The sequence below is a fragment of the Diorhabda carinulata genome, chromosome 2, assembly GCF_026250575.1.
Source record: "Diorhabda carinulata isolate Delta chromosome 2, icDioCari1.1, whole genome shotgun sequence".
Taxonomy (NCBI): domain Eukaryota; kingdom Metazoa; phylum Arthropoda; class Insecta; order Coleoptera; family Chrysomelidae; genus Diorhabda; species Diorhabda carinulata.
Window position 1 is genome coordinate 21,528,669 of NC_079461.1, and position 21,955 is coordinate 21,550,623.

Genomic DNA, 21,955 nt, shown 5'->3' on the forward strand with positions numbered 1-21,955 from the left:
ACATCATTTTCGTGAGGTCTATTAATGTTTTTGGGACGTGTCTTTTAGTCGAAAGCTCATTTAAAATCAATAAATAGAACGTGGATGTTTCTATCCAATGGTGAAGATTATTTAGTACTTAATTCTCTCTTTGTATTTTATCATCTCGTTGATGATCTAATCTGGTACTTCTGCATTGTTTAGTTTCAATTTTTTAATGGTATCTTCTATTTTATTGAAAGCTGGTAGTTGTTTTTCTGTGTCTATTTCGTCTATAAAAACTTCTGCTATCAAATTATCATCAAGAGAAAGCTTACTGCTTATCTATACATTGATATTTGCTGATTTCTAAGTATGCCGTTTTTCTTGTTTTCTATCTGATTTTTTCGAAATTTCTTCGTTGGTTTATTGAAAATCTTTGTTAGATCCACGAAATTTCTTGTATTTTCTATCCTGCACTTAATCTCTACGTTTGATGACTAATTTTCACATAAAATGTTTCAAAAAACGAGTGGGTCAGTTAATTTTTTGTAGTTTTTCCTATAAATTTACTTATAATTAACGTTAATTTATGTATTATTTTATGTGAGACTTACCTATCGTAGTAGTAATCCCTGAAACAAATAAGATTTAATTAAATTTATATCACGTTTTGGTTTTGAAATTATAATTTTAAAATTTTGGTGGAAGCACGATTAGGTCATCCACCAAAATTTTAACCACAAAAAATCGCTAATTTACATAAAAAATATTGACATAAACTAGCTTATTTCAAATAAATATCCAAAAGTTAGGGATGGACTTGAATAAAAACGTGACAAACCTAGTATTAAATGAATAGAAGGTATTAAACAAGATATTTGCATTGGCAAAGCTAACCAGACTTTTTGGTAACCTCAATCATGTCTTTAGATCCGAAAATCCTGTTTGTTATAAGGGAAAACTTGGAATAGAAGCTATCATAAACAAAATTCATCAACTGAGCGTATTATATGGCTAGAAGAAAAAGAAATCGGTGGGCCGAAGGAATTTATTGAATAGATGATTCACTTGTAGGAAAGAAACTGTTCAATCCATCTTTTATGATGGATTAAGCTCATGGTGATTCGTAAAAAACTGAGCTTTCGTTGAATAAAAAATGATATTTGAATCGGTTTATTTTTAAGTTAAGAAATCAAACTTTCGGGAGGCTGAAAAAACTGTTTAAATCAAAATATTTCTCTTAAAATGTAAAGAAATTCAATTTACAACAGGAAAAACCGTTAAATTCCAAGTAAAAACTGTTATATAGTTTAAAAGAAGAAAAAAAATCGAAGTTGTACCGTATTTTTGATTTATTTGGTTTCTTAAATCTCGAAATCGCTGGTAATCTCTGTCATCAATTGACTGGTCAAAAATTTTTTCGAAAAATCCCCGATGATTTTTTGTAATGTAGACTCTCAATTTTTAAATATTTTCCAACTTTGCAGTTTTTATCGACCTTGGTAAACCTTGGTCGAAAGCTAGGATAAACTTCAATACATTATCTGTGTTTTTTCCTTTTGTTCCTTGTGATTTACACGATTTTTTTGCAAAACCTATTTCTTGAAATCTGGCCGCTACAATGAAATCGTATAGTTTTTGTTTTGGCCTGAACAGTTATCACTGAACAAAAGGAAACCTCATTAGGGGTTTTTCGTACTACACTCTTAGTACAAATAGCCAATAATGACAGCAGATAACAAGCGAAAGTCCAAAAATCAAACAACAGAATCCATAAAAAAGGGAATTAAAAAAAACTCTTTTGGACTGTTTGAAGAAAAACCGATTCAAAATTTATGGAAAATATGAAATGGATCGTGCTGATTTCGCTTTATATGTTAAAAATTTTCTTTTAAAAACTCCTTTCCAATCAAGAAAAAAGCGTATCAAAGTCAATATAGATAAGTTGAAATATTTTACTGAATATACAATAATTGATTGTTTACTTTTTTTAATCTTTGATCCACGGAAAGATTAATTCCGTGTATAATAACAACTTTTTAATAAAATTATCTTGGAAACTCTCGTACAAAATGAGTTATTTCGGTATCTAATATCTCTCGTGAACCAAATTACTTTCGAAATTGATTGCATGCTTCAAAATTAACATACATCTGGGCTATTCTCACAATAACAATAAAGAGATAGAGACTGAATTAAAACAAACATACAAAACATTAAAAGTTTGTTAAACTGACTGCCATTTTCGAGAAATAAATAATTAACCGAACAGTTTTTATTAGGCGTCACGCCATTAGATCCAAAGTGATAATGGTAATTGAACATAAAATTTAATTCGCCGTATTTACTTTTTTTTATAATCATATTTTATCATAAGCATGAATTCACTTCAATTTAAATTCTTATTTATATGTTTCACTATTTAAAGTTGACTATAACTTCATAAATTTTACTTATAGCTTAAAAAAAAATTTTTTGATAATAGAAATCTAGTTTTTCTTTCTCATGTATACATTTTTCAAAATTTACGTCTGATTTTTGTATTTTTTCATCAATACGAGCCTTATGTGCAGTAAAATTAATACCAAGTACAAAATTTCGTCGTCGAGATTTCATTTATATAAGAAGCGCAGCATTTTTGTATAACTCAGCTGTTGACCTAGCAAAAGGTATAAAATTTTGAAATTGCCTCAAAAAAGCGATTGGTACTTCTCCATTTTCAAATGTTCCTTCGAAATGGACAACTGGATTGGAGTTGTATTGTATAGAAGAATTTCTTTGAGAGGAATTAATAAAAAGTGTCCATTTCAAAGATGTGTAGCAAATCTCGTTGTCTACAGCCATACCATGAACAAAATGTATCAGGAGCTAAGAGATTTTGAATTTTCGGACTCCTCTTTCGACAGGTTCGAATTTTTAACCAAATCATTTAGTTCTGCTCTGGAATAAATTCCTCCTGTGATGGATTGACCTCATTCCAATATGTGGCTGGTAAATCGATCAAAATATTAGGTCTAGATGGAATTTGTAGATCTGGTCCACGTGGTACAAGTCGTATTGCTAAAGAAATGTTGTAGTAAACAAATTTTTAGAACTATATTTGGTAACTTTATAGAAATAACATTTTCTTACAGGGTCCCAAAAGGCATTCACTTGTAATCTATCCTATTTTTACTTTATAGGGTGTGGGGGTGTGAATTTTCCTATTCATTTTACTATTTTCTTTCTATAAATATTTGTAGGGGTTCCATTAAATCATTTAAAATAAAAATTTTGAGGTTAGGAACAAATAATTGGAATATTTCATTGTAGAGAATTTTTTACTCTACATTTTTTGTTACGAAAGTTTTTTTGTGTGTATAAAACCATTTTAAGGTGAAAATTTTGAAGTTAGGAACAAATACCTGGGATACTTTTTTGTAGAGAATTACTCTATATTTGTGGTAACGAAAGTTTTTCAAATTCCTCATAATTCTCGAGTTATTTGCAATTCAAAATATTTTTGAGCGTTCAAACTCAATTTAAGGTGAAAATTTTGAGGTTAGGAACAAATACCTAGAATATTTTTTTGTAGAGAATTTTGTATTCTACATTTTTTGTAACAAATAATTTCTTCGAATTCCTTATATTTTTTGAGTTATTCGCGATTCAAAATATTTTTGATTGTGTAAACCCATTTTAAGGTGAAAATTTTGAGGTTAGGAACAAATATCTCAGGTAGTTTTTTGTAGAGAATTTTGTATTCTACATTTTTTGTTACGTCAGTTTTTTTCGAATTCCTCATAATTTTTAAGTTATTCGCAATTCAAAATATTTTTGAGCGTTCAAACCCATTTTAAGGTGAAAATTTTGAGGTTAAGAACAAATACCTACAATGCTTTTTTTGTAAAGAATTTTTTACTGTACATTTTTTGTAACGGAAGTTTTTTTCGAATTCCTCATAGTTTTCAAATTATTCGCAATTTAAAATATTGTTGAGTGTATTAACACATATTAAGGTAAAAATTTTGAGGTTAGGAACAAATACTCGAGATAATTTTTTGTAGAGAATTTTTCACTCTACATTTTTTGTTCAGAAAGTTTTTTTCGAATTTTCCATAGTTTTCGAGTTATTCACGATGGAAAATTTTGAGGTTAGGAACAAATACCTAGAATAGTTTTTTGTAGAGAATTTTGTATTCTACATTTTTTGTAACGGATAATTTCTTAGAATTCCTTATATTTTTTTAGTTATTCGCGATTCAAAATATTTTTGAGTGTATAAACCCATTTTGATGTGAAAATTTTGAGGTTAGGAAAAAATATCTCAGATAATTTTTTGTAGAGAATTTTGTATTCTACATTTTTTGTTACGTCAGTTTTTTTCGAATTCCTCATAGTTTTTGAGTTATTCGCAATTCAAAATATTTTTGAGCGTTCAAACCCATTTTAAGGTGAAAATTTTAAGGTTAAGAACAAATACCTACAATACTTTTTTGTAGAGAATTTTTTACTCTACATTTTTTGTAACGGAAGTTTTTTTCGAATTCCTCATAGTTTTCATATTATTCGTAATTCAAAATATTTTTGAGTGTATAAACCCATTTTAATGTAAAAATTTTGAGGTTCGGAACAAATACTAGAGATAATTTTTATGACGGAAGTTTTTTTCGAAATCCACATAGTTTTCGAGTTATTCGCAATTTAAAATACTTCTGAGCTTTGAGGATTCCTTGAAATTTTGTTTTATAAGCCAGTTTCTGAGTCTAGTCAAAGGATGGTTTTTCTCAATTAAACTGTATGAATATGGAGTTTTTCTATTTAATTTATATTTTAATTTGAATATTCCCCCTGCTACACTCAATAAATTGACAGTATGAGCAGAAAATTGCATACAGGGAAGCTATTAGTAGATTTTCAATACATTTCGAGCTAATGAATAATTCATTTCGAATATATGGACTTTATGATTGTGAAATTAATATTTAAAAATGATGTATTTGATACTATCCAGATGTATCATACAGTATTTATCATTATTATGTCAAATTTTGAATTTATTCAGTATACAGAGTGGATGAATTATAAAAGGTATTTTTATTGAATATGTTTAGGGGTATCCCCACGTTGTATGAAATATCTCGCGAACCGCGCATTGTACGACAAAAATTGTACAAATCATTATTATAGATAATAATATTTGCTATCTTTTTTATTTGAAACTTTTTTTTGTATAACGCATAGGTTTCCAATGAAATTCAGTTTACCACCATTTTTAATTTATCATTGACCATTAACTAAATATTTAGCAAAAACCATATTGAAAAAAGTTTGGAGCGCTATAATTAAGCACCTATGCGTTATACAAACAAAATTTGAAATAAAAAAGATGGCAAATATTTTTATCTTCAATAATGGTTTCTACAATTTGTGTCGTAGGATGCGCGGATCGGGAGATATTTGATAAAACGTGTTTTTCGAAAACGTTTTTTTCAGAGCCTGACTTATGACTTAGAAATTCAGTTTTTCGAATTTATTAATAACAGTGAAATGAAATTAAAAACATCTGAGTCCATCTTTAACGATATTGGAATTTCGAGGTAAAGAATTGATTTTACATCTTTTAAATGCAATACCAAGATTAGTTATCGTTTCAAACAACGATTTTTTTTGAAAAACGAATATGTATTGTATATATGTGTTATATACTTAATTTTCGGTGTTAAATTTTATGTTTGGTAGACGCCACATCACCCTAAACATCTACCCTTATGTACGAATTCCAAACAAACCCGAATCTTTAGCGGAAAATTAAATATTTGTCGAAAGAACAGTCCAGTTGTTTACCCCTTAGGAAAAGTGAGTAGAACTTGTCTCGGAAGTAACAGGGTAGAAGAATAGGCGTGAATGTATGAAGTGGTTGAAATCAGGGCTGTACTTACATATTTTAAAAAATTGATTTAAAAAAAAATTTGTTTTGGTAATAAATTTCAATTAAAAAAAATACTGCTGCGACCAATTACTTCTTAGATGTGGGGGTTGAAATTTGATATTCCCTCAATTGAATTACCTCGTTTATATACAAATTTTTGAAACTTATTTACCAGATATCGATTTATAATTTATTATAGTTCAATTGTTGGAAATAAATGACATTGTTACTTATTCCGCCTCTGTTATAAAAGCAGCTTTGAAATGTTTTGTTCTACAACGTATTGTATAGAACAAATTACACTTTGATTTGTATTCCGACAAGGTAAATATTTAAACTGCCTCACCTTTAGAATTAAACCATGGAATTAGACTAGGTTGAATCGGTGTTTGCATTGGAATTTATATAAGTGTGTATTGAATTTTTTGTCTCCTTTAATTATGTTATGTCCTTTCATTTTTTTATGTCTCTTTATTAAGCGTTCAAATTGGGCCACTCTGTATTTTTTTGAAGCATTGTTTTTTATGTTTTTTACCAGCTAAAACTGACTTCAAACTTAAATTGTAAGAAAAAGCTTGAACTTAGTATTAGTTCTGTTTATTCCATAACAATAAGCTTTTTAAGTGAGGTAATCACTTTGTTAATTAGCTTAATTAGAATGGTAGAATCTATATTGTTACGAAAATGTTCCCAAAATGGTTTCCTAGGCCGGCCCAGTATAACAACTATGGAATTTTAAAAATTCAGCAAATTGGCGCGGAACTTTTCGTGCGGCGTCTTTCACTTTTTTTATAAATGGCGGAACTTTTTTGTAGCAGGTCGTTTATTCACAGTATTTCTTCTAAATAATTTCAGAAAAGTGACTCATTTTGAAGCTTAGAATCTCCGCCTGTTTTTCGAATTTCTCATAGTTTTTGAGTTAAGCGTAATTCAAAATATATTTAAGCGTTCAAACTCATTTTAAGGTGAAACTTTTGAGGTTACGAACAAATACCTGAGATAACTTCTTGTAGAAAATTTTTTACTGCATATTTGTTATAACTTATATTAAGTTTTTTACAAATTCCTCATAGTTTTCGAGTTATTTGCGATTCAAAATATTTTTTAGTGTATAAACCCATTTTAATGTGAGAATTTTGAGGTTAGGAACAAATACTTGAGATAGTTTTTGTAGAGAATTTTTTACTCTATATTTTTTGGAGCGAAAGTTTTTTTTTTGAATTCCTCATAGTTTTTGAGTTATTCGTAATTCAAAATATTTTTGATTGTGTAAACCCATTTTAAGGTGAAAATTTTGAGGTTAGGAACAAATATCTCATAGTTTTGTGTAGAGAACTTTGTATTCTACATTTTTTGTTACGGCAGTATTTTTCGACTTCATCATAGCTTTCGAGTTATTCGCAATTCAAAATATTTTTGAGCGTTTAAACGCAATTTTAGGTGAAAATTTTGAGGTAAGGAACAAATATTTCACATAGTTTTTTGTAGAGAATTTTTTACTCTACATTTTTTGTATATATTTAAAAAACGAAATCTAGGTATAATAACCAACCAGGACAACCAGATAGTTATGGAAGGTCATGAGAAATACAGGATATGGGAAGACTATGTAGAAAAATTTTTGACGACAATAGACCAGACCAGACCAGAGAACTCGATACGGAAGAATGTCTAACTGGACCTTCTATTACCAAAGAAGAGATAGAAAAGGCTGTACTAGTCGCTAAAAACAATAAAGCAGCTGGTCCAGATGAAATACCATCAGAAATACTGAAACTACTGGACGAAAGAGGCATTAGAGTGCTTCACAAGCTGTTCAACAAGATATATGATACTGGTCATTACCCTGAACAGTGGCTATCTTCAGTTTTTATTCTTATCCCAAAAAAATCGAACGCAAGAAAGTGTGAAGATCATAGGCTAATTAGAATTATATAGAAAATGTGATAATAATATAAGCGACTCGCAATTTGGATTTAGATTGGGGTTAGGTACAAGAGAGGCAATAGTCGCAACACAGGTCCTTGTACAGAACTGCTATGACCAAAGAAAAAATTGTTTGTCTATGCTTCATAGACTACGAAAAAGCTTTCGATAAAATTCAACTTCACAAACTTATGCAGCTCCTTAAAAAATTGGATTTGGACGAAAAGGACATTTGTTATATCGAAAATCTGTACTGGCACCAAAAAGCGCAAGTCAAAGTAAAATGGTCTAACTGAGCAAGTTCGGATTCGCAGAGGAGTACGTCAAGGTTGTATATATTCGCCGCTCCTGTTTAATATATACTCTGAAGCCATCTTTCGAGAGTCACTTGAAGATAGAGACATTGGGATCAAAGTCAATGGAGTCTGGGTCAACAACATACGTTACGCCGATAACACAGATAATATAAATGACCTACAACAACTAATTGATATAGTAGGCGAACATAGCCAAAACATGGGATTACACATCAACATCAAAAAAACTAAATTCATGATTATCATTTGGGAACCGAACACGTTTAGAAAATCTAGAGTAACATAATGGAAAACTTATAGAGCAGGTAGAAAAATTTAAATATCTAGGAACATGGCTCTATGAAGAATGGTCGTCGGACGGTGAAATAAAATGCCGAATTGAACAAGCTCGAAGTACATTCATAAAATTTAAAAATGTATTTACATGTACCGACTTTGATCTTGATCTTAGACTTAGACTTGCGCGGTGCTACTTTTGGTCAGTGCTTCTTTACGGGATGGAGGGTTGGACCCTTAAGGTAGAAAACATCAACAAATTAGAGACATTCGAAATGTGGGTATATCGTAGAATCCTGAAGATACCATGGACTGCCAAAGTGAGGAATGAGGATATTCTCAGGCGTATCAATAAAGACCGTGAACTCTTTAACATCGTGAAGAAACGAAAGATTGCATATCTTGGCCTTATAATGCGAGGCCATAAATATCAATTGCTTCAGCTGATAGTCGAGGGAAAGATTGAAGGTAAGAGAGGATTGGGACGGAAGAGGATGTCATGGTTGCGGAAAGTGATGCAGTGGACGAGTATACAAGATATTCAGACATTAATCCATACCGCTAGAGATAGAGAAGCCATGAAAAATGTGGTCGCGAACATCCATTAATGGATAAGCATTAAAAGAAGGAGATTTTTTGTTATGACAAATTTTTTCGATTTCCTCGTAGTTTTCGAGTTATTCGCGTTTCAAATTTTTTTCGAGTATCAAAATTTCGAGAATCCGGGCACGTAATTTTGTTGAGTCGACTTATACAGAGTCCCAATATAAAAAATCAAAACCCAATTTAATTTAAGGTCATAGCTCAAAAATCGCATAGTTTTTATAAATAGTATACAGTGTGTTAAGTCCAGAAAGTGCTACAATAATGAGAATTCATTAATAGATGCTTAAAGAATTTTTAGAAAATATTTTTCTACGTGAAATGTATGTATCGATACAAACAAGTGGTCGAAACTAGATTTCTCGGTGAAAATAAAACTGTGTAAAACAAATATTTTCCCTACCTTTCATAGTTGATTAATTTGCCAATTCGACACACTCGAAAATCTATTGATAATCAAATATTGAGAATTGAATGATAACCTGGTTATAACAGATGACACCGCAGGCGTGTTGCTTCGTTTGACATTCATTGAAATTGATGGAATTGTTCGACAATTCGAACGAATCAATCATACGAGTCGAATGATTATTCAGGGCATTGTACCTCTTTTCGATAGACGTTGCGAAAAGAAATTAATTTGAACGTTTCGGTGTAAAATTGTAATTTGTCGCATCACTTGACACAGGTGACACATTTCAAAAAAAAAATTTAATGCGGAACACTGAAAAACCATTTAACTTTAATTGCTTCGCATGTGCCGGAATGTGTTTATGGATCATCAATAATTATGTTTATTTAAAAACATCCAGGACTGTAGTTAATAAATCGACTTTAAGAACTCAAAAATAAAACGTTTCTCGTATTTCTATTACTCACGTTTTGAACTTTATTTCGTTCAATTTCTTTGTCGCTCTTAATCCCGACGTTCACAGTCATCCTAGTCTTCAGGATTTTATGATTTAGTATCCATCCTTTTTTCCTCCCAATATCCTACTAAATAACTTCCTCTCCAACATATATTCTGGATTATTTGTTATATTTTCATTCGTGGTCTTTATTGTGTTGTTTTATTTTGATTTCGATCAACCTTGTCCTTTGCGTAGGTTCAACTTAGTTCATATTTATAACCTTCTGGGTTAATAACCACAACAGTCGTTTGGAATTTGGTGATTATGGTTTGCGGGAAAGAATTTCTTTGAAGAGTTTAAAGATGATTAAAAGAAAATCAGTCACTTCCGTAGTGGTTCCGAGGAAATTATAAGATTGATTTTGGCTGGTACTAAACTCTGTTCAAAACACTGCTTGTCGCTGAGGAATGTCTGATATAGATTGTAGCTTAGTTTTTTGGTAAATATTCTTGGAAATCTGTCTGTCTTCTCTCTCATCCCTATTGTCTTCGTACGAACGTGATGGCTACTCAATTTGAGCTAATCTTCAAACTACAAAATATAGCTGTTAGATATTTACTCGGACTAAATATCAGAGCTTTCATCTTCAAATCCGTTTGCCTAAGTCGTAATCATGCTTATCCAAAGAATTAGTTCAGAATTAGTTAACGGTTCAATACTTTACAATGCTAAAAAAATGCACAATCATTTGCCTATTGAAATCAAAGTGTTTTTCCACTTGATAATATTCATCTCCGTGAAGTCCAAGAATCATTTGATGCTTCTGGTCCAATTTCTGATTGTTGCTTTGTAAATTCGAGTATTTGCTCCGGCTAAACGACTTCGAAGGTGCTTGGATCTCATTCGAGTTTTAATTTACATCCAATGTTTGAAGGTAAAAATATTTGGAAAGTTAGAGAAAAAGGAAAGATATACAAACAACTAAAATAACATTCTGACAAGTCTGTTGATTTTAAGGTCAGTTGGATATTAGTTTATACCCCGTATATCTAGAGGTATAATTAATATGTCTAATAGAAGTAGCGCCATCTACTTGATAGCGACATAGCCTCTTATAAAACAATTACAACTCCAATCAAACACTAATTGTAGTAATTGAATTCTGCCGGAAGTTGTAGAAGAGTGCATCCTAAAGTCAAATTTATTTTCCTCGTTAATTCACTTTTACGTTGTAACTTAGTGGAAGCGTCGGCGATGATCACAAGGGAAATTATGTATAGAGGATATCGGGTGAATCTGTCCAGGATTTTCGACAATCGTGTCGAAGTTATCGAAGCGCAGTCTCATCATGTGATTCGGTTTTTGTTCTCTAGGGGTTTAATGAAATTCACTACGTTGTGCATTATTGACCAGACGAATCGGTCCTGTTGATTAAATCATAAATTTTTTTCTGGAATCCATTAGAAATATTACATTATACAGGACCGAAGTTGGCAAAAAACTCAAGTGGAATCAATGGAAATAGAAGATATTGGAGCAAAATCGATGGAAATTGAAAGATATTGATAGGAAATTGAAAAATCTATGGAAATAGGAAGGAATTGATAAGAAAGTGAGCAAAAGCAATAGAAATTGGTGAGAAACTGAAGAATGATTAAGAATCGATGGAAATTGAGAAATATTGATAAGAAATTGGAGCATAACCAACGAAAATTGGAAGATATTGATGGAAAATTAAAGCAAAATCTATGGAATAAGAAGAAATTGATAAGAAAGTGAGGCAAATCAATAGAAATTGGTGAGAAACTGAAGAATGGTTAAGAATCGATAGAAATTGAGAAAAATGGATGAAAAATTAGAGCAAAATTAATGAAAAATGGAAGATATTGATAGAAAATTGAATCAAAATCTATGAAAATAGGAAGAAATTGATGAGAAAGTGAGGCAAATCAATAGAAATTGGCGAAAAACTGAAGAATGGTTAAGAATCGATGGAAATTGAGAAATATTGATTAGAAATTGGAGCAAAACCAATGAAAATCGAAAGATTTTGAGGGAAAATTGATTGAAAATCTATGGAAATAGGAAGGAATTGATAAGAAAGTGAGGCAAATCAATAGAAATTGGTGAGAAACTGAAGAATAGTTAAGAATCGATGAAAATTGAGAAAAATTGATGATAAATTAGAGCAAAATTAATGAAAATTGTAAGATATTGATGAAAAATTGAAGAAAAATCTATGGAAATAGGAAGAAATTGATGAGAAAGTGAGTCAAAAGCAACAGAAATTGGCGAGAAACTGAAGAATGGTGAGGAATCGATGGAAATTGAGAAATATTGATAAGAAACTGAAGTAAAATCAATGGAAATTGAACGAATTTGTAAAAAATTATTGAAGCAAAATTAATCGTTATTGGGAGAGTTTTGGCTACAAAATGGAAGATTTTGATGAGAAATTGGAGGAAAATCCTTGGAATAAATGGAATGGAATCAATGGAAACCGTAGAAAACTTGTAAAAGGAAACATAAAACAATGAAAATTCAGTAGAAAGGAATGAATATCGATATAAATTGGAGGAAATTGAGGGAAATTAATAAAAAACTGAAGTAAAATCGATGGAAATTGGAGAAATTTGATGGAAGCTGGAAAATATTTGGAGGGTTTTGATGAGAAAATGGTAAGCAATGGAAATCGCAAAAACATAAGACATCAATTGGGAATCAAAGAATATGCAGTAGAAAAAAAGTTAAAAATCGAAAAAATCAATGAAAATTGAAGAAAATTAATGAGGAAGTGAAGCCACCGCAATGGAAATTAAATTTATGTGAAAAACAGAAACTGAAATCTGCAACGATATGTTTTATTGATTTGATAAGAAACCGAATCAAAATCAAAATAAATTTAACGAATTAGTGAGAAACTGAAGCAAAATCAATAGAAATTGGAAGAAATTGATGTCAAAGTGAAACAAAATCAACGGAAATTGGAGAAATTGGTAAGAAATTTAATGAAAATCAAAAGAAATTTAACGAATTTATGAGAAACTGAAGTGAAACCGAAAGAAATGGGAAGAAATTGATGTGAAAGTGAAGCAAAATCAATGGAAATTGATTAAATTGTTGAGATATTGGAGCAGAATCAATGGAAATTAAACAATTTGATCAGAAACTGAATCAAAATCATCAGTAATTAAACGATAATTTCTGAGAAACTGAAGCAAAATTAATAGAAATGGGAAGAAATTGATGTGAAAATGAAGTAAAATCAAAGAAAATTTGAGAAATTGAAGCAGAATAAATGGAAGTTGAACAAATTGATCAGAAACTGACTGAAAATCAAAAGAAATTGAATTATTTTTGTGAGAAACTGAAGGAAATCAACCGATATTCGAAAGAATCTGATGAAAAAATGGAGAAAAGTTTAAAGAAAATTAATAAAAAAATGAATAAAATAATAGCGAGCAACGAAAAACGTGGCAAACTCGAGAAAGCAAACAAAAAACAAAGAAAATTTAGCATAAAATAATGAAAATCTCCAAAAATCAAAGAACAATGATAGTAATCGTTCCATAATCTATTATTTACAACAAGTAGTTGTCAATTGTCAAATCAAAATCCTAATAGAACCGATCAATTATTTTATCGTATTTTAATAAAATGTATTCCGGGAAAAAATTCTCGTTTCTGGAACCAATAAAAAATCGAACGCATTAAATAGAACTCCATCTTAATTTCGTCTTTCCACCGAAGTTCCTGTGCTTTCTAACTTCGTCAATTCGTTCATTATTTAGAAGCAACGTTAAAACGGAATAGACATTTCCACAGAAAACCTCCATTGTCCTGTTCCTGTTCGAACAATTATTCTTTAATGGATGCCTCACATTAATAAGGGACTGATATAAAACAATATTAACTTGATGTTAAGTATAAAGTAAAAATCGGTACGAAAAAACAAATTTTTAGAGCAATTTTTCAATACAACCTATTTTCTTAGCTAGGAAAACTGTTTACCTTCAGTCTCTGAAGACGATAACTGAAAACAGTGTGTTCACTAACGGTTCCAGAAACTCCTTTTACATTTCCTAATCTCAAATGATATTTAGATGAATGAAAAATACAATTATCATGGAAAATATTAATATTTTCACCATCTGCTAACTTCTGTATTCACTTCATATGATCCCAACTTATTTTTATTGGGATTTTACGACAATTTTCTATCAAGCTGCTTTCAACAAGTCGTAATATTTGATTTACTATAAATTGCATAACCGTAAATTTAGTAACAACTTTCCTTTTAGAGTTTAACGTTGAAATTGGTAGAAAAAAGTCATTAGATCGTTATACCTTTTATATTTACGTCGTATACTATAGTTGAAAGAGGTCACTGCTCTAGCTATAAAGGTAGAATCACACAAATAATAAAAAAGCGGGATAAAGAATTTAATGGACTATTACGTTAATTTTTGGTCAAAAATTTCGTTTAATATTTGTATTGATACCATACATCTAATGCAGATTACAACTATTTCTAAAAATACTGTTAGAAAATATCGATCAGTTCTAGTTTCTGTGTTTTAGCTATAAAACAGAACAAAACATGTTTTCACTAAGAAAAATTTAACTAATCAGAGACAAAAAATGTTAGTTTTCACATTTCAATACCAGAAAATCTCTCATGTCATAAACTAAAGTCCTAAAGGCAGTCTAAACTATAAAAATTGACTATAGCCAATGTTCTTGTTGAACTAAATTGTCTGAAAAACATATAAAACCGTGAAATTATTTTGTTGACAAACACTAACGAAGAAACTAAAGTTTTTGACAACTAAACAAAAGGCAATACCAAAATTAGGAAACTTATTCAATTTTTTACTTCTAAACTTGAAGCTTCTTTAGAAATATTTAAATCACTAACTCATTTTGAGAGAACGTTTTTGACAATTTTCACACACTTTTAGAATTAGCATCTTTTGGTATGAGTTTGGTTCTCAATGTATTCTTCTAAAGGTTTGGATCTTCATTTAGGTACTGAACTCTTAACAAAACTATATTTAAATATTTATATATTTTTCTGGTAGTTTTCGATAATTTTAAATATTTACAAACACAATTGGGAGCCCAAAATTTCTTATTTTCATCCAAGAGCATTTCAAACTTCTAAAATTAAAATTTCTAAAGAAATTGAACAATTTTGTGAGAAATTGAAGCAAAATCAATAGAAATTGGAAGAAATTGAAGCCAAATCTTTGAAAATTGAAGAAAATTGATGGGAAACCGAATCAAAACTGAAAGAAATTAAACGAATATGTATGACACTGAAGCAAAATAAATAGGAATTGGAAGTAATTGATGTGGAAGTGAAGTAAAATCAATGGAAATTTGGGAAATTGAAGCAAAATCAATGGAAATTCAAGAAAATTGATGAGAAACTGAATCAAAATCAAAAGAAATTGGACAAGTTTGTGAGAAACTGAAGCAAAATCAATAGAAATTGGAAGAAAGTGATGTGAAAGTGAAGCAAAATCAATGGAAATTTGGGAAATTGAAGCAAAATCAATGGAAATTCAAGAAAATTGATGAGAAACTGAATGAATATCAAAACAAATTGAACGAGTTTGTGAGAAACTGAAGCAAACTCAATAGAAATTGGAAGAAATTGATGTGAAAGTGAAGCAAAATCAATGGAAATTTGGGAAATTGAAGTAGAATCAATGGAAATTCAAGAAAATTGATGAGAAACTGAATCAAAATCAAAAGAAATTGGACAAGTTTGTGAGAAACTGAAGCAAAATCAATAGAAATTGGAAGAAAGTGATGTGAAAGTGAAGCAAAATCAATGGAAATTTGGGAAATTGAAGTAGAATCAATGGAAATTCAAGAAAATTGATGAGAAACTGAATCAAAATCAAAAGAAATTGGACAAGTTTGTTAAAAACTGTAGCAAAATCAATAGAAATTGGAAGAAAGTGATGTGAAAGTGAAGCAAAATCAATGGAAATTTGGGAAATTGAAGCAAAATCAATGGAAATTCAAGAAAATTGATGAGAAACTGAATCAAAATCAAAAGAAATTGGACAAGTTTGTGAGAAACTGAAGCAAAATCAATAGAAATTGGAAGAAAGTGATGTGAAAGTGAAGCAAAATCAATGGAAATTTGGGAAATTGAAGCAAAATCAATGGAAATTCAAGAAAATTGATGAGAAACTGAATCAAAATCAAAAGAAATTGGACAAGTTTGTGAGAAACTGAAGCAAAATCAATAGAAATTGGAAGAAAGTGATGTGAAAGTGAAGCAAAATCAATGGAAATTTGGGAAATTGAAGCAGAATCAATGGAAATTCAAGAAAATTGATGAGAAACTGAATCAAAATCAAAAGAAATTGGACAAGTTTGTGAGAAACTGAAGCAAAATCAATAGAAATTGGAAGAAAGTGGTGTGAAAGTGAAGCTAAATCAATGGAAATTTGGGAAATTGAAGCAGAATAAATGGAAATTCAAGAAAATTGATGAGAAACTGAATCAAAATCAAAAGAAATTGGACAAGTTTGTGAGAAACTGAAGCAAAATAAATAGGAATTGGAAGTAATTGATGTGGAAGTGAAGTAAAATCAATGGAAAATTGGGAAATTGAAGCAGAATCAATGGAAATTGAACGAATTTGTGGGAAACTGAAGCAAAATCAATTTAAATTGGTAGAAATTGATGTGAAAGTGAAGCAAAATCAATGAAAATTGATGAAATTGTTGAGAAATTGCAGTAGAATCAATGTAAATTGAAGAAAATTGAAGAGAAATTAATGCAAAATCAATAGAAATTTCTTTTCTACAATATTTAAATAACGTATATACCAAATATGATCAAGTTTGTTTAAATAGCGTCTCTTTGTACTACTCTTGATGTTAAAACTTTAGATATTACTATAAACAAAAGTTATTGTAGATGTTTTCGATATTTTGAGGTTAGGTTTAACAAAAACAGGTAATCAGTAACCATTTTTGGTGTATTTAATTCAAATTTTCCAGCGAATTCATTGTAGAAGCGGCAGAAACTTTATAACTTTGATTTATTACCGAATATAATAATCCTCGACTGGATATAATTTAAAATTTATAATGGTTTTTAGTACATCCTTAAACGTAGGTAAATCAAGTTAGACGCTTTAATAATTGGTCTCAAACTATGACGATACCAGAGCCATCTGAGCAATTACACAGGTTCGAATCAAATCTGCTTTCACGTTAAGAGGTAGTTTGAAGTAAAACGGATTAGAGTAAGGGCGTTTAATTTCGAGTCCATCGTTCAATTTCGCACAAAACCCGATATCTTCTTATTAAATGAAACTCAATATTCTCTTTGTATGCTTGCGAAAATTTCTCACGTTATAAGGTGATTGTCCATTATCGATTTCCATTAATTTATATAACAAATAACACTTTAATTTTTTAAAAAACTTGTTCAATATAAATATTGATATTTCAATTTTAAACGATTGCTCTAGCACCAAGATTATGTCCAGAACAGAATATGACAAAAGGAAATTCAAATACGTTAAAAAAATCAAAAAGTTTTCTTATTAGACATAAAAACAGTTTATTACATGCTTAGACAAGTCTTTGAGTTTAATAGTTCGGGAGATATTCATAAATTTGTGCAGTTGTAATATTTTTTTGAATTTTTGATTTTGAAAAATGTTATCGAAGTTTGTCGCCCTGTATCTTGGAAACTAATAGAGATAGATAGATGAAATTTGCAAGATTGAAGTAAGATTGAAAGTAATGAAGTTAAATATGTCAAATTTGTACAAATTATGGAATATTTTTTTCTTAAAAGATTGATTGCAAATATAAATTATTGAGTCCAATAGTTCGGGAAATATTCATAAATATATGTAGTTGTAATATTTTTTTCAATTTTTGATTAGAAGTAATGTTATCGAAGTTTGTCACCCTATATCTTTGAAACAAATGGAGATAGATAGGTGAAATTTGCACGATTTGTGAAGTAATTTCACCACAAAGATTTAATGCAAACATAAAACATTGGGTTCAATAGTAGAGGAAATATTCAAAAATATTGGTAAATGAGATATTTGTTTGAATTTTCGATTTAGAAAAATGTTATCGAAGTTTGTCACCCTGTATCTTGGAAACTAATTAGGTCAGATATGTAGAATTTGTACTATTTTTAGAGAATTTCTTCTTAAAAAGATTGATTGCAAATATAAATCATTGAATCTAATAGTTCGGGAGATATTCACAATTATGAGTAGTTGTAATATTTTTTTGAATTTTTTATTTGAAATAATGTAATCGAAGTTTGTCGCCCTGTATCTTGAAAACTAATAGAGATAGTTCGATGAAATTTGCACGATTTGTAGAATATTATCTCCTTAAAATATTGATTGTAACCATAAATTATTGAGTCCAATAGTTCGGGAAATATTCATAAATATATGTAGTTGTAATATTTTTTTTTTAATTTTTGATAGAAATAATGTTATCGAAGTTTGTTACCTTGTATCTTCGAAACTAATGGAGATATATAGGTGAAATTTGCACGATTTGTGAAGTAATTTTACTACAAAGATTTAATGCAATCATAAAACATTGGGTTCAATAGTAGAGAAAATATTCAATATTAATGTCCCGAGTGCATGTCAAAATGTCGATAATTTAATTTTCTCGAGTGCGCGAATGCGCACAAGAGGAAATTATGAGACAATTTGACATGTACGAGAGGGCATTTTGGCAGACTATTTCCTGAGAAAAATTTAATTTAAAATAAACTTAATTCTGTGTTTAAAATTTGTTATTCTTTAAATTATACCGTAGTTGACGATCATCATATTGGCATTGAATTGGTATCTACGCTTTAATAATTGGTAACTTATTGACAACAGTTTTGTTCGTGAAAAAATATTTCAAAATGAGTTTACATCCTAGATGAAAATTTGGCACTAGTGCAAATTATCGATAATTTGCACTAGTGCAGTATTATCGCTGAAACATAAAATATTACAGCTTTTTGGTTGGCTTAAATTTTTCGAAGGAAATAGTCAAAGTTATTGGTAAATGAGATATTTGTTTGAATTTTCGATTTAGAAAAATGTTATCGAAGTTTGTCACCCTGTATCTTGAAAACTAATTAGGTTAGATATGTGAAATTTGTACTATTTTTAGAGTATTTATTCTTAAAAAGATTGATTGTAACTGTAAAATATTGAGTCTAATAGTTCAGGAGGTATATTTATAAATATGTGTAGTTGAAATATTTTTTTGAATTTTTGATTTGGAAAAATATTATCGAAGTTTGTCACCCTGTATCTTGGAAACTGATAAATTTGAATATGAAAATTATACATAAAAACTTTGGTTTATTACATGCTTAAACAAGTCTTTGCATGCATCACAAAAAAATAGTCAGAGCCCAAGTTATTCCATCCATTGTTCTTTGGACCTGGTTCAACTGAAAAGTTTTTTGCAGTAGATGCATGTTGCATCATCCTCTTCATAAGAGTGATCACCAGAAGGTTCAAGTTCTTCTTTTTCGTTTAAAATTCTTCCAACTCATTTACATACGAAAATACGGTTAAAACTTTTGAAGTTTATTTCTTAACAGTCTTAGAACTTCCATAGAAATGGACTTGGGATGTATTTCCTCTAGAATGTTATTTGAAGTACCAGGTTTGTTAAGAGAATCAAAGTTTTTTTGAGAGGGAATGTTCTGTTCAACGATGTCACAAAACTAGACGCGAAAACTGTAGACTTGAATCTACTAACAGCATTTCCAACAATCGCAGTTTCATTATATGTTTTTTCATGAAGAAATATGAAAAATTGATAACGTTCTTCATGGATAGGAATTCAACCAGTTGGACCACAACATGATTTTTCTTTACAAACTGTAAAGCCTTAATCTTTGTGACTACTTAAGTACCTGGAGAAGAACCAGTACTTTAGTAGGGGAAAAGAGCTGCTGACACAAACCATATCAGTAATATGGAACATTCTACATCGATAATTCCAGTCTTTGATGTTGGATTTCTTGATATAACAACACGAAACCATCTTCTGCTAGCTTTTTTCCTTTCCTGAATTGATTAGCCATAGCACTACGTTCAGCAAATTAATAGGTGATATGTCAAGCTAAAAATATTGGGTTCTAATTCAAGAATCTGATCTAATTGACACTCTTTTCCATTTCGTGATTCAGTGACTTTCCGAAGCTTCCTAAATTCTTTTTCCTTTGACGATCCTGTACGTTCTTGATGGAGCCTCCAGAAGGTTACTTGCAGTCTTCTCTATTGCTTTTTGCATATCAGTTGCCCACGGTTGGCGATTTCTTCACCATGAGCCTCGACCACCCAGTTATTGCCCTCGATTCTCTTTCTTTTTCATTTGTACCCTCAGTATTTTTCAGAGCAATTCACCCTTCCACCCTCAAGATTCACCACCAAATAGTACAGTCTAATCATCGTTTTGTACAATGGTAGTTTTGCTAGCCACGTCTCCACGTCTTTGATCAATCATAGAGGAAAGTTGTGTCTTTATCCAGTTTGTTTGATTCTTAGTTTCTATACTACAAATTTTTTGATAAAAAAGTTTCTCTCTGTCTATTTCTATTAGGCGTTATCCCATATATTATCACCTCTTCCAAAAGAAGAGAAGAATACTTTGAACATATAGGAGAGACGATGAAGTCTTAGGACTAGGACGTTGGAATGTATAAAGTGAAGCACCGTCTTCAAAAGTGTGTTTTTTTCTATCTAATTTATGAAATGAAAAACGGTTAATCGGTTGATAAGATATTTCGAATAAACGGTGAATTTATTTTAACAAAAGTATCAAATTGACCTCAGGGTTAAGTTTTTTCATACATTAAACGACGTTGGCGGCGAAACGTATTAATATCCAGGTGTAGACAATTCTGTCCGTCGTTACTCGGAAACGATTCTCGGCTTTGCATAAATCTGCCGGAGGTGAAAGTTGGTGTGGAAATGACATCTTATATAATCCCGCTAAGACGAAAGAGAAGACTGGAAGTAAATTTATATTAAATTATGAAATCTGTAAAGCGGATTCTAGGGAGATATTTCAATTTTGTGTAAAAACTTAGTTGATATCCTGTAAGCATCCGAACACACGTTGGAATTTCTATTTATACGATTCATAAAATATTTTGTTGAATAGAAAACGTCGATTACAGAGATGGCGATGGAAGAATTCTTTAATGTAATCCACAATCGATTGTCAGTGAATTACTAACAAATGCACTACAGTTAACAATCGGTAACTTTTACAGGGACAATCTGTATAATATGAAGATAGCAAAAATCAATTTTCCAATCGATTTTTTATCGAAAAGGTACTGTTTATTTAACTCGATAGAATTTATGGTTTAGTTTGAAATCGTTCGCCATAAAGAGACATTCTGAAGAAAATTATCATAAATTGTGATTATTAATCTTAAGGTAGATTAATGTAGATCATTATCTTTGTTTATAAAAGATCTTTCAACTATAAAGTTATTAGTTTTATTGGGTGATCCAAAAACAAATATTTCAACGGTCGTCGACATCTTCAGAAGCTGCGGTCAGTTTGATTGATATTTAAATATATAATTAAATTTTTGGGCTGTTGTGCAGTCGTTGGTTGACACAAAAAGTTAACATCCTCAGAAGCTACGATTAGTACTGTTCATAGCTTTTGAAGATTCCAACTGGTTGAATTAAGAATAAAAAACATAAAAACCGTATGTATATTGAAATGTAGCAGCAGAAATTTTACATAGTTCAAATTTTTCTTATCAAAATGAGGTAATAATAAATCTAAAACACCTTGGTAGAATTTCTTAGAATCTACTGATATTTCTAGACCTTTTTCGCAAAAAAAACTTTTTAAATAACAACGAAAAAATAAAAGTACTGAAATCTGAAAGAAGTCTTGATAATGAAATTATTTTCTCTCTGAGATTCAAGAGAGACAAAACCAGTTATTTCTCGTTTAAGTAAGAATTTTTATTCTCCAATACGAAGGTTGGAAGTAACGGTAGAATATTATTTCATATTAATGTGCGAGAAAAAGCTTTCAGACATCGCTATAGATATT

The 21,955-nt window shown here is 30.1% G+C and overlaps 1 protein-coding gene across 2 annotated transcripts in view; it reads right to left on the bottom strand.

Moving 5' to 3' along the window:
* The window catches only part of LOC130903888 (heterogeneous nuclear ribonucleoprotein C), a 213,551-nt gene that overhangs the window by 51,443 nt on the left and 140,153 nt on the right, over nt 1-21,955 (bottom strand). For both annotated transcript variants that reach the window (XM_057816250.1, XM_057816251.1), the window contains one exon: nt 576-593. In XM_057816250.1, the coding sequence (XP_057672233.1) occupies nt 576-593 (18 nt within the window). The remainder of the gene's footprint in view (nt 1-575; nt 594-21,955) is intronic.